General features: G+C 48.6%; 1 protein-coding gene across 1 annotated transcript in view; it reads right to left on the bottom strand.

Annotated features, from left to right (window-relative positions):
- LOC144607842 (1-phosphatidylinositol 4,5-bisphosphate phosphodiesterase delta-3-like) overlaps window positions 1-6470 on the bottom strand; it is a 44217-nt gene extending 37747 nt beyond the window's left edge. The window contains exon 1 of the mRNA XM_078424970.1: window positions 6362-6470. Within this exon, the coding sequence (XP_078281096.1) occupies window positions 6362-6434 (73 nt within the window). The 5' untranslated portion in view covers window positions 6435-6470. The remainder of the gene's footprint in view (window positions 1-6361) is intronic.
- Between the last annotated feature and the right edge of the window lie 7135 nt (window positions 6471-13605).

Raw genomic sequence — 13605 nt, 5'->3', positions numbered from 1 at the left:
CAAAATGCTTTCTACAGCCCCAGAGTAGAAGCACTGAAGGATCCTCAGAGAGACTCTGAATTTCCTCAGCTGTCTGAGGTGGTAAAGGCGCTGCCTTGCCTTACTCACCAGTGCGGCAATGTGTGTTGTCCATGTCAGATCCTCTGTGATGTGGACTCCCAAGTATTTAAAACTGCTCACCCTATCCACAGTAATCCCCAGTGGCATGTACGTCCTCCGATGTTGAGCCCTTCTAAAGTCCACAATCAGCTCCTTAGTTTTTGTGACATTCAAGAGGAGGCTGCTGTCCTGACACCAGAGTGCCAGATCAGCCACCTCCTCCCGGTAGGCCTTCTCATCGTTATCGGAGATCAGGCCCACCACCACAGTGTCATCAGCAAACTTGATGATGGAGTTTGAGCTGAACCTGGCCACACAGTCATGTGTGTACAGGGAGTACAGTAGGGGGCTAAGGACGCAACCCTGGGGGGATCCTGTGTTCAGGGTGATGGGGTTAAATGTATGTCTCCCCATCTTGACCACTTGGGGCCTGGCGGTGAGAAAGTCCAGGACCCAGGCACACAGGGGAGTGTTAAGCCCCAGTTTCAGCAGCTTCTCAGCAAGTCTGGTGGGGACTATTGTATTGAAAGCTGAATTAAAATCAATGAACAGCATCCTCACATAGCCCCCCTGGCTGTCCAGATGTGAGAGAGCGGTGTGTAGAACCTGGGAGACCGCATCATCCGTGGATCTGTTCGGACGGTATGCGAACTGCAGCGGGTCCATATTGCGAGGGAGGAGGGCACAGATGTGGTTCTTGATCAGCCTCTCGAAGCATTTCATGACCACCGAGGTGAGGGCCACCGGTCGGTAGTCATTCAAACAAGCTGAAGAGGCATTCTTTGGCACTGGTACGATGATGGATCTTTTGAAGCATGCAGGGACCACGGACTTGGCCAAGGAGAGGTTGAATATTCTGGTGAGCACTGGAGCAAGCTGAGTAGCACAAGACTTTAGTACTCGCCCAGATATACCATCTGTGCCTCCAGTTTTCCTCGTGTTCACCCGCGTCAGAGTCCTCCTAACGTCGTGCTCGGACACCGAGAATGTGTGCACATCCCCAGCGGTGGATCCCCCTCCAGCCTCGCTAGCCAGCACGCTGGTGGTGTTGTTTATAGACGGCGAGCTAGGGGTAATGTTGCCCGTCTCGAATCGTGCGTAGAAGGAGTTCAAGTCATCAGCTCGGGAGATGCCGGCACTTCCGGTTGAGGGGGGGCTGCACCGGTAGTTAGTTATAGTCCGTAGCCCCTGCCAAAGGCATCTGGTGTCCTGCTGCTCCATCTGTGACTCTATCCTGTCCCTGTACCTCCTTCTTGCGTCCTTCACCACCCTTCGCAGTCGGTAGGACTCTACCTTGTAGTCGTCCATATTGCCGGATGCCAGGCCGGAGTTGTAAGCAGCGGTGCGAGCATTCAAGGCAATGTGAATAGACCTGTCCACCCAGGGTTTTTGATTAGGAAAGATACTGACCCTTACCGTGGGGACGATGTTATCGGCTATTGTTGCAATGAAGTCCGTAACCGCTTCCGCGAACTCACTGACGTCTCTGGAACTTGCTTGGAACATGTTCCAGTCGACTTCGCTCAGTGCATCTTGCAGCATGGCCTCTGAATGGTCAGACCACCGCTTTACGTCCCTCGTCACTGCCGTTTCCCGTACTATCCGTTGTTTATTCTCCGGCAGCAGGAAAATGGCAGCGTGGTCAGATTTTCCAAAAGGAGGGAGAGAAACAGCCTTATAGCCTTTCCTGAACGGCCTGTAGCAGTGGTCCAAAGTTCTGTCCCTCCTGGTGACACACGTGATGTGTCACCAACGTTTCTCTTTAATGCTACACAGTGTAACCGCTGGAGATATTGATGGCAACATTTCTTGTCCAATATTCCTTTGAACCTTAACTTGCTCTGATTCCATCTTCTGGCCAGATGTAACTTGGTGGCAATGATTTATCCAGGCTCCATGCTTTCTGGACAATTGCTTTGCTGCAATGACGCAATTAGCGTGAAGGTTTCAAACTGCAGGAATGAGACAAAGGCCTCACCCACGCATAATCCATTCTACATTTTCCATTAGTCTCGTCCCCTTTGATCTCTCATTTTCACACCTTACCCTTCCATATCTCTAGTCTCCCTCTCCCCTTACTCTCAGTATGAAGAAGGGTCTCGACCTGAAACGTCACCCATTCTTTCTCTCCACAGATGCTGCCTGGCCCACTGAGTCACGCCTGCACTTTGTGTCTATCTTTGGTGTAAACCAGTATCTACTGTTGCTACCACCACACATAATGATATTGGCTCAATCCTGTAGCTAAATACTCCTAAATCTATTCGCTATTCTCACTTTATTTTCAGCCTTTTCTAAACACACTCGTCTAAGAACAGGAGGAAGCCAGTCTCTCCAACTAATGCTACCTCTCGTTGAGAGTGTCACAGGTCCAGCTCTCTCTTCCCTCCACCTCCCCTCAACCAAAAAGAAACCTATAAAACAAAGATGTTTTCAAGGCTCCTCTCAGCAAGCAGTAACACCAGGTTATAACTGACCTGCAGACTGATGGTCCCCACATACTTGTGAGTTTCATTGGTTGTGAGGGTTTCACAGTCAAACCCAATTCACAGCCTCACACACTGCAGAATTGAATAGGACTATCTCCAGGAGTTGAAACCCACAGAAGCATAGCCCTGGAAACTGTGCGACTGGTAGGCCTGGGAACAGTCTTGACTCGTCCCACAATGGCATTTAGCAACTACTTGCAAATTTACAATGCAGTTATTTAGAATGCTAGTCACTGCACTTCTATCTGTGACTGCCCCTTATCCAACGTGGGGCAGTGATCCAGAGAGCACGAGAAACACAATTCTAATTTCACAATGTGCTGTGTAAACACTTATGACCATGTCCGTGATCAGACTCACTGCCACACACAACTCCCATTGACGGCAGAATCACTGAAGGATGAGAGGCAAGCCATGACACTTCACTTTGCAGCACTCTAACCAAGATGCACACAATCAGCCTCAGACCTGCGGCCCTTTCCCCCCACCGTACTTCTACTGCCCACAGGCTCCATTGGCACTCATCTCCTTAAAGCATCAGATGGGCCCTGCTACAGGTACTGTTATAACTACCAGAGGGCATTCATCACATTCGCCTGAGAGGCAAATCAGGCAGGGAAGCCTGCTTCAATATCTGCTGTACAACCATCCAACACCCAAGCTAAACCTCCAGCCTAAAAACGGTTTAAACGCAGTGTTGATTGCATCAGAGACCACGCTGTGATTGAACAGGTTCAGCAACCAAAGTCCTTTTTGCAGTTAGAAGATAGACACAAAATGCTGGAGTAATTCAACGGGTCAGGCAGGGTCCGGACAAGGCTGAGGAAGGGTCCCGACCTGAAACGTCACCCATCCTTATTCTCCAGCGATGCTGCCTGACCCGTTGAATTATTCCAGCACTTTGTGTCTATCTTCGGTATAAACCAGCATCTGCAGTTCCTTCATACACTCTTTGTTGTATACGCTCCTCTGTAAACCACTGCTAATGCACCTCTCCGTACAGGTAACATCCTCTAACCCAGGCATCATTCTGGTAAACCTCTACTGCAACCTCCACATCTCTGCTGTGATGGGGAGACCAGAACTGCACACAATGCTCCTGAATGTGGCCAAAGCAAAGTCCCTTAAAGCTGCAACAGCACTTCCTGATTTTTATACTCAGTGCCCTGACCAATGAAGGGAAGCGTACCATGCATCCTCTTTACCATTCTATTTACTTACGTTGCCACTATCACTGAGTTATAGGATTTAGATCCCAAGACCCCACTGTGCTGCTATGAAATCTCTTGCCATTAACTGTATGCTTTCCGCATATAATGGATAGGATAGATTTGGAGGGATTTTGACCAAACGCGGGCAGGTGGGACGTGTGTAGATGGTGCATGTTGGTCGGCGTGGGCAAGTTGGGCAGAGGGGCTGTATGACTCTATTCCACACTGTATGGCTCTATTCAACCTCCCAAAGTGAAACACCTCACAGTTGCTCACAGATTAAACTCCATCTGCCATTTACTGCCATTACAATCAACGTGTACGTCAACAATCTTCCCTGCTTTATGTTGGACCTCGTGTGTCGTGGGCTGTAAGCTTATTTCTCTTCCATGCTCCTTGTTACTTTCTCTGCCCACTTTATCTCCCTGTCATCAGCATTCACTGATTCCATCTCCATACCATCATTCCACAGTGTCCTCGCCCTCGCTGGACTCTCTGCAATGCTGCTAATCCTTCTTTTCAACTCCTTTGTCCGTCTAATCTGAAATATTAATCTCTCCATCTGGACGGTTCGGGGGCAGCGCAGTGGCGCAGCAGGTAGTGCCACAACCTCACTGTTATCTATGTGGAGTTTGCACGTTCTCTGTCTGAGATTCCTCGGAGTGCTTCTCTTTGCTCGCCGCTTCCAACGATGGGCGGGTCGGGAGGTATCAGACTGCTGTAAATTGCCCCTGGTGTGTGTGTGTGATTGCTAGAATCTATAGGGGGAGTTGAGAGGAATGTGGGAAGAATACAAGACACAAGATCCCACAAGACACTGGGATATTGAGCAAGAAGGCTGGAAGAACTCACAGGTCGGGCAGCAGCTGTGGAGGGAGTGGACGGACGACGTTTTGGGATCCGAACCCTTCTTCGGATCAGTCTAAAGGATCCCGATCTGTCCATTTCTTCCACAGATGCTGCCTGACCCCTGTGTTTTGTTTTGTGGCTCGAGAATGAAATGGGTTGAGGGGGGGATTAGTGGAGGGCCGGGCGTTACACAGTGAGATAATGCCAGCTTTCCATGTTGTATCTCTCTATGAGTCTCTTTTTTTCTACAAATCGCATGAGTCGCTTCCCGTTGTTCACGAAAAACTCATCCAGCCCTGACCCTCCCCCGGACAGCTACAGCCTCCAGCATCTGCAACGCTTGATGTCTCTCCCTGCGCTCTCTCTCTCTCTGCCTCTCTCTCTCTGCCTCTCTCTCTCTGCCTCTCTCTCTCTCTCTCTCTCTCTCTCTCTCTCTCTCTCTCTCTCTCTCTCTCTCTCTCTCTCTCTCTCTCTCTCTCTCTCTCTCTCTCTCTCTCTCTCTCTCTCTCTCTCTCTCTCTCTCTCCCTCTCTCTCTCTCTCTCTCTCTCTCCCTCTCCTCTCTCCCTCCTCTCTCTCTTCTCTCTCTCTTCTCTCTCTTCTCTCCCCTCTCCTCTTCCCTCTCCTCTTCCCTCTCCTCTTCCCTCTCCTCTTCCCTCTCCTCTTCCCTCTCCTCTTCCCTCTCCTCTTCCCTCTCCTCTTCCCTCTCCTCTTCCCTCTCCTCTTCCCTCTCCTCTTCCCTCTCCTCCTCCTCCCCCCCCCCCCCCCCCCCCCCGCTGGCACGTTGTGTAGGAAATTAACTGCAGATGCTGGTACAAATCGAAGGTATTTGTTCACAAAAGCTGGAGTAACTCAGCAGGTCAGGCAGCATCTCAGGAGAGAAGGGATGGGTGACGTTTCGTGTCGAGACCCTTCGTCTTCTGCACCCATTCCTTCCCCCCTGAGATGCTGTCTGACCCGCTGAGTTACTCCAGCTTTTTGTGATACCTGCTGGGACGTTAATCAGTTGCCCCCCCAACCTCAGGCCCGTCTCAAACTTCTAATGTCGCTGATGGTCCTCTCCACGTTATAAAGATTGTTTTTTCCTCTCTCACTTCTCTCCACATCCCTCGCCCTCCAGACGGGAGCGGGTTCTGAAGACGGGACACTGTGTAAATGCTGAACACGAAGCCGAGTGGAGACAAACCCCTGTGTGAACTCACACCCTTGTTGTTACTGAGGTTCACTGTTGTCCCCTGTACCGGGGATAAGCGAGGATCAGCACGCGTTCCGATCAAATCAGACGATACTCCAAATACAATCAGACTAAACTCAAATACATTGGAAGACACAGAGTGCTGGAGTAACTCAGCGGGTCAGGCAGCATCTGTGGAGAGGTTCAGACTCTGAACAAGGGTCCCGACCCGGACGTTACCCATCCATGTTCTCCAGAGACGCTGCCCGACCTGCTGAGTTACTCCAGCACTCTGTGTCTTTTTTTTGTTGCAAACCAACATCTGCAGTTCCTTGCATCCACATCCATGCACAATGGGCCGCTCCTCGAATGTGGGTGAAGCGGGCAGAGGTTGGGGGTAGAGGGTGGAGGGGAGAGGGTGGAGGGGAGAGGGTGGGGGGTAGAGGGTGGGGGCGTGAGGGTGGGGGGTGAGGGTGAGGGGACGACGAGGGATCTCATCGCGCCCACCCCGCGGACGCTCAGTGATGTCTACAATCCTCACCAACTTTCTGGAAAGCTTTCAGAGCGAGTTTCTTGCCGTCTCCGTCCAAGCCTCCGGACCTGCTGCCGATCATGGTGCTCCTTCCCCGGGCCCGGGCTCTGCCCCGTGTCCCTGCCCCTGTCCCAGTCCCTAGTCCCTGCCCCAGCCCCTGTCCCAGTCCCAGCCCCTGTCCCAGCCCCTGTCCCAGTCCCTAGTCCCTAGTCCCTGTCCCAGCCCCAGCCCCTGTCCCAGTCCCTGTCCCAGCCCCAGCCCCTGTCCCAGTCCCAGTCCCTGTCCCAGCCCCTGTCCCAGCCCCTGTCCCAGCCCCTGTCCCTGTCCCTGTCCCAGTCCCAGCCCCTGCCCCTGCCCCAGCCCCAGCCCCAGTCCCAGTCCCAGTCCCAGCCCCTGTCCCTGTCCCTGTCCCAGTGCCCGTCCCTGCACTCTCCGCTCCCGCACCCAGTCTCTGCCCGGAGCGGCGCCGATTGAGTCGCTCACTCCCCCCACACCCTCTACTTATAAAGCCGCAGCCTCTGCTCACACAGCGCGCAGCCTCTGTACAAGGAGAGAGAGAGGGCTGCACTCAAATGAGGAGAGATTGATTGAGAAGAAAATGGTCTCATTAAAAAATGCAATGGCTTTCTCGTTCTGGCACAGTTCCCAGACCACGCCTCAAGCTCCCATTCATACCGCGCTGTGGCTGGGAGGGACTATTCATAGAGTGGAAACTGGCCCTTCAGCCCAACTTGCCCACACCGGCCAACAATGTCCCAGCTACACTACTCCCACCTGCCCGCCTGTGGTCCATATCCCTCCAAACCTGTCCTCTCCAGATAGGCGTTTCTGCGGTCGCAAACGAGACTCCAGGATGGTATGTTGCCTCCCTGGTGCAAGGGTCAGGGATGAGGTCCTACAAGGTGAATTTAGGGAGCTAGGAGATAAACTAAAAAGTAGGACCTCAAAGGTAATAATCTCTGGATTACTACCAGTGCCACATGCTAGTCAGAGTAGAAATAGGAGGATATTTCAGATGAATACGTGGCTTGAAAAATGGTGCAAGGTGGAGGGATTCGAATTTCTGGGACATTAGAACCAGTTCTGGGGGAGGTGGGACCGTTACAAACAGGACGGTCTACACCTGAGCTGGAATGGAACCAATGTCCTTGGGGAAGTGTTTGCTAGCGCTGTCGGGGAGGATTTAAACTAATGTGGCAGGGGGATGGGAGCATGAGCAGAGAGACAGAGGAGTGTAAAATGAGGATAGAAACAATAGGTAACAAGGTGAAAAGTAAAAGTGGCAGGCAGACAAATCCAGGGCAAAAATCAAAAAGGACCACTTTGCAACATAATTATATAAGGGGCAAGAGTGTTATAAAAACAAGCCTGAAGGCTTTGTGTCTCAATGCAAGGAGTATACTTAATAAGGTGGATTAATTAAATGTGAAGATAGTTGTTAATGATTATGATGTAGTTGGGATTACGGAGACATGGCTCCAGGGTGACCAAGGCTGGGAGCTCAACATCCAGGGATATTCTATATTCAGACAGAAAGGAAAAGGAGGTGGGGTAGCGTTGTTGGTTAGAGAGGAGATTAACGCAGTGGAAAGGAAGGACATTAGCTCGGAGGATGTGGAATCGATATGGGTAGAGCTGCGAAACACTAAGGGGCAGAAAACTCTAGTGGGAGTTGTGTACAGGCCACCGAACAGCAGTAGTGAGGTTGGGGATGGCATCAAACAGGAAATTAGAAATGCGTGCACTAAAGGTGCAGCAGTTATAATGGGTGACTTCAATCTACATATAGATTGGGTGCACCAAATTGGCAGGGGTGCTGAGGAAGAGGATTTCTTGGAATGTTTGCGCGATGGTTTTCTAAACCAACATGTCGAGGAACCAACGAGAGAGCAGGCCATTCTAGACTGGGTATTGGGTATTCTAGACTTCTGGAGGGTCTCGACCCGAAACATCACCCATTCCTTCTCTCCTGAGATGCTGCCTGACCTGCTGAGTTATTCCAGCATTTTGTGAATAAATTCCTTCGATTTGTACCAGCATCTGCAGTTATTTTCTTACACAGTCTCGGCAACTCGGTCGGCAGAGACGAGTTAAGCAGAAAGGGCCCATTTCTACGCTGTACCTTTTTATGATTCAAGAGTCAAGAGTGTATTATTGTCAGATGTCCCAGAGAGAACAATGAAATTCTTACTTGCTGCAGCACAACAGAATATGTAAACATACTACACTGTAAATAATATAATAAACGAGAGAAAAAAGTTCAGTGTGGATATACATGCACACTCACAAGTACGCACGTTAATGATAAACAATGGAATAGAAATAATGGGCTGAATGGCCTGCTCCTGCTATTTCTTATGTTTTGGCTCATGTGGTTAGTACAGGAAATCAGTGCTAAGTTAGAAGATCAGTCATGGTTTAATGGAATGGTAAATGATGGAACGGAAAGGATGGCCTGAATGGCCTACTCCTGCTTCTATTTCTTCTGTTCTAAATTAAGGAGTGGGCCTTTGGCCTGATCCCTTGTTTATATTCTTGGTGTGTTCAAAATTCCTGAAACCTTGCGTCATGCCAAGCACCTTCTCAGTGCTGGCTCCTTCCCCATGATCTCACGTTGCCACATGAAGGCTTTTAAAATGTTTCTTTCCCAAGGTATGCTGCACAAAACAAAGCAGGCTAACTGAAGATTTGACTTGGGGGGGCACCAAGGTTTTGAGTCAGAAGCGGTTTCCAGTGGCAGCAGGAGGAAAAGATTGAAGATAATCAGCCCAAAAATGCCAAAGATAAATGCAACTTTTTGTCTAATAACAGGTTGCTTTAATCTGGAATAAATTGCCTCAGAAGTTGGTGGAGACAGATTCAATAATAACTTTCCACATGGAGTTGAGTATATTTGTACAGAACAACTCTGTAATTTTTCTTCTTGGTTACAAAATAACAGGAATCTTTAATGCTTGTTTCTTTTTAGGAAAGGATAGGTTTGTACAGTGCAATTAGTGCCAAACATTAAATATAGCATTGCTGTAAAATTACTGAGGGTTGTCAGAGTTATGGGACTGGCAAAGAGCGAGGAACAGCATCTCAGAATAAATTGGCAAGAAATCTTCTAGGTTTACAGTTTAGCACGGAACCAGGCTCTTCGGCCCAACAAGTCCTCGCCGACCAGCGATCACCGTACACTAGCACTATCCTAAACACTAAGGACAATGTACATTTTTTTTAACCAAAGCCAATTAACCATCAAACCTGGGGTGTGGGAGGAAACAAGAGCACCCAGAGAAACCCCACACAGTCATAAGGAGAACGTACACACTCCGTACAGACAGCACTGGTAGTCAAGATCGAACCCAGGTCTCTGGCGCTGTAAGACAGCAACTCTACCATTGCGCTGCTGTGTAGGGAAGTAGGTATAGTAAGATTATTTTCGAAGTGTGTAATGCAGAAGGTGTGAGTAGAATATCTCACACAGTCTTCACAAAATAAGGTGCTAATGTTAACACTGTGCACATCGCAGAGGATCTTACCTGGTCTACCAACACCATCACCACAGTGAAGAAGGCACAGCAGAGACTCCACTTCCTGAGGATCCTCAGGAAGACCAACCTGCAGGAGAAGCTCATGATGTCCTTCTATCGCTGCTCCATCGAGAGTGTGCTGGCATACTGTATAACCACATGGTATGCCAGCTGCTCAGAAAAGGACAGGAAGGCCCTTCAGAGGGTCATCACGACGGTCCAGAAGATCATCGGCTGCTCACTACCCTCCCTGGAGCACCTGTTCAGCCTACGCTGCCTCAGTAGAGCAGGCAAAATAATAAAAGATCCATCCCACCCCGGCCACCATCTGTTTGTTCATCTGCCCTCTGGTCGACGTTTCGGGTCGATCAAATCCCGAACAAACAGACTTAAGAACAGTTTTTACCCCAGGGCCATACGAGAACTGAACACTACCTTCTGCACTAGGCAACACTGTTAAAACTTTTGTACTTAATATAATTGTATTTATTTGTTTTTGCATTTATTGCATATATGTTTTTACGCACTGTCAGGATTGGCTATTTTTTAATTTCGTTGTACTCGTTGCAATGACAATAAATGAATATTATTATTATTATGAGGAGATGAATGGGGTAAGAGAGGACATGTTAAGTATTCAGCATATTTCAAACCAGCTAAATCCCCTGGCCCAGGTGAAATACCCCAGATGTAGATGGGTACATGGATAGGATAGGTTTTAGAGGGATATGGGCCAAACACAGGCAGGTGGGACTAGAGAAGATGGACTATGTTGGTCAGCATGGGCAAGTTGGGCCAAAGGGCCTGTTTCCATCTTGTATGATTCGAGAACTCCATGACTCTATGAGGTGCCAGAGACTCTGACTAAAATCTTTCATTCCTACCTGTCGACCAAAGAGTTTCCAGAGAATGGGAGGATTATTGCTTTAAAAGGGTGAAAGGGATAAACAATGCAATTACAGGCTAATTGGTTTCAGTGGTGGAACATTATCAATATAAATTCTGACGGACAGATTAAACCTTCATTTAGAAAGGCACCCATTAGTCAGGGAATATGGATTTGTTAAGGGAGGCAGAGCTGAACTACGCAGCAGTTAGTGCTGCTGCCTCACAGGTCAGGTTCAGCCCAGTGGTCCTGTGTACATGGAGTTTGCACGTTCTCCCTGTGAATGGGTCTCTCCTGGGTGCTCTGGTTTTCACCCATATGCTAAAGGAAAGCTGACTGGTGTAAATTGGCCCTCGTTTATGTGGGTGGCAAGAGAATCAGTTGACAAGGTGGTGATGGGGGTGGGAAATTGATGAGGACAGAGAGAGAGAAATGGTATCAGTATGGGTGGATGGTTCATGGTTAGGATGGACACAGTAGAATCGAGGGACTGTAATGTTCGATATAACTCTCAAGGTTGTATCTGTGAAATTAATGCAACATTTGGAGGAGGTATCAATGAAGGTCGATGAGGACAGCAAGGCTGAGGTATTCTAGAGGGATTTTAAGAAGGCATTCAACAAGATTCCATGTGGCGAGCTGAAAGTTTGCACAAAACTAAAAGCCCAGAGGATCCAAGGGACAGTGGCACATTGGATTGAAAATCACACATGGCCTTTTAGGTTGAGAAGCACCTGATGGAGACATTAATACATTCGGGGAGTAGGTAGGGTAAATAGTAGGAGAATTTGTTCACCTAATTCTAGAGGCATTTAAAAATAGAGGGCAGAGGTTTGGGGTAAGAGGGACGAAATATAAAGGGGATCTGAGAAAAAACTTTAATTCCCTGAAGGTGGATCGGATCTGGAACACGCAGACGGAGGAGTGATGGAGGCAGAGAGTCTCACAACATTTAAGTTTCTACACAAACAATTAGATCACCAAGGGAGAGAAGGCTACAGACCAAGTGCTCGTGAATAGTGGAGATGGGTCAGCACGGGCTGGGTGGGCCAAAAGGCTTGGTTTTGTTCCATATAACTCTATAACTCATCAACACCGACTTAGGGGCAAGAAGGGAACAGCAATAAAGCCTCACCACATCAGCAATACCCAAAGCCCAAAAATGAATTCATTCTGGCAGGGCTTCATGGATAACAAAAATATTACCTTTGAGAAGTTGGGACAGAGTGATACTAATAAAATTGTTCTCAAGACTATGTATTTGAAGAGTTGGTCTGTGGGTGCAAGATCCCAACCAATTCATGATTCAAGGGTCGGGACTGGTGTGGTCAGCTCTCAGCCCTCTCTCTGGGTCTCTAGTTAAGCAGCAGCTCGTTAGAGTTTTGATATTGATATTCCTTTTGTTGGGTTTCTATGTGGTGAGCTCACACTGTTACAAATGGACTAATAAAGAGGATGGAGTCTAAATGCTTGTAGTTTGTTACACTTTTATCACACCACAGCCGTGACTCAGGTCTTCCTCTCATTCCAGAAATGTTAAGCTTCCTTCTCTGGGTCATGAATGACTCCAGAAGCATCTGTTCCAGGACCTGGGGCAGCCATTGTGTTATTAAACAGAACTTAGCAGGTCAGGCAGTATTTCAGAGAGTGAAACAGAGTTAATGTATGATGAGACTTTGGGTGACTGTGAGTGGCACAGAGACTTTGGATGACTGTATGAGTGGTAGAGCTGCTGCCTTATAGCGCCAGAGACCCGCGTTCAATCCTGACTACAGCCATGTGCTGGCTGTACATTCTCCCTGTGACAGCACGGGTTTTCTCCGGGTGCTCCGGTTTCCTCCAACATTCCAAAGACATACAGGTTTGTAGTTAATTGTTTGTTAATTGGCTTTGGTAAAATTATAAATGGTCCCATCCAAGGACCCAAACAGTCTTTCCAGGTAAGACAAAGGTTCACCCGCACCTCCTCCAACCTCATCTATTGCATCCGCTGCTCTAGATGTCAACTTATTGACATTGGCGAAAACAAACGCAGGCTCGGCGATCGCTTCTCTCAACACCTGCGCTCAGTCCGCATTGGCCAAACTGATCTCCCGGTGGCCGAGCACTTCAACTCCCCCTCCCATTCCCAGTCTGACCTTTCTGTCATGGGACTCCTCCAGTGCCATAGTGAGGCCCACCGGAAATTGGAGGAACAGCACCTCATATTTCGCTTGGGCAGCTTGCAGCCTAGTGGTATGAACATCGACTTCTCCAACTTTAGATAGTTCCTCTGTCCCTCTCTTCCCCTCCTCCTTCACTGATCTCCTTCTATCTTCCTGTCTCCACCTATATCCTTCCTTTGTCCCGCCCCCCCTGACATCAGTCTGAAGAAGGGTCTCGACCCAAAACGTCACCCATTCCTTCTCTCCCGAGATGCTGCCTGACTTGCTGAGTTACTCCAGCATTTTGTGAATAAATACCTTCGATTTGTACCAGCATCTGCAGTTATTTTCTTATACCTAGTGTATAGGATAGTGTTAGTATACAGATTGATCGCTGGTCAGAGCAGACATGGTGGGCCGAAGGGCCAGTTTCCGTGCTGTATCTCTAAAGTCTAACGATTTGAAAAGCTTATCTACTGAAAGGTTTCTTCTGTTTCTGCAGATACTGCCAGACCTGTCGACTGTCTCCAGCAACCTCCTTTTTAATTTTAACGCATTTGAGGATTGGTCAAATTAGTCTGAAGTTAATCGGCAGAGCAGACATTAAATGGTGGGCTATACTCAAAATCATTGTCATGTGTAAATAATATGTATCTTTATTAAAATGTAAAAACATATGTTTTTCATGGAAAAACAGGGGCAGCACGG

This window comes from Rhinoraja longicauda, chromosome 29, assembly GCF_053455715.1.
Source record: "Rhinoraja longicauda isolate Sanriku21f chromosome 29, sRhiLon1.1, whole genome shotgun sequence".
NCBI classification, from domain to species: Eukaryota; Metazoa; Chordata; class Chondrichthyes; order Rajiformes; family Arhynchobatidae; genus Rhinoraja; species Rhinoraja longicauda.
This window is presented reverse-complemented; position numbering and strand designations above follow the sequence as displayed.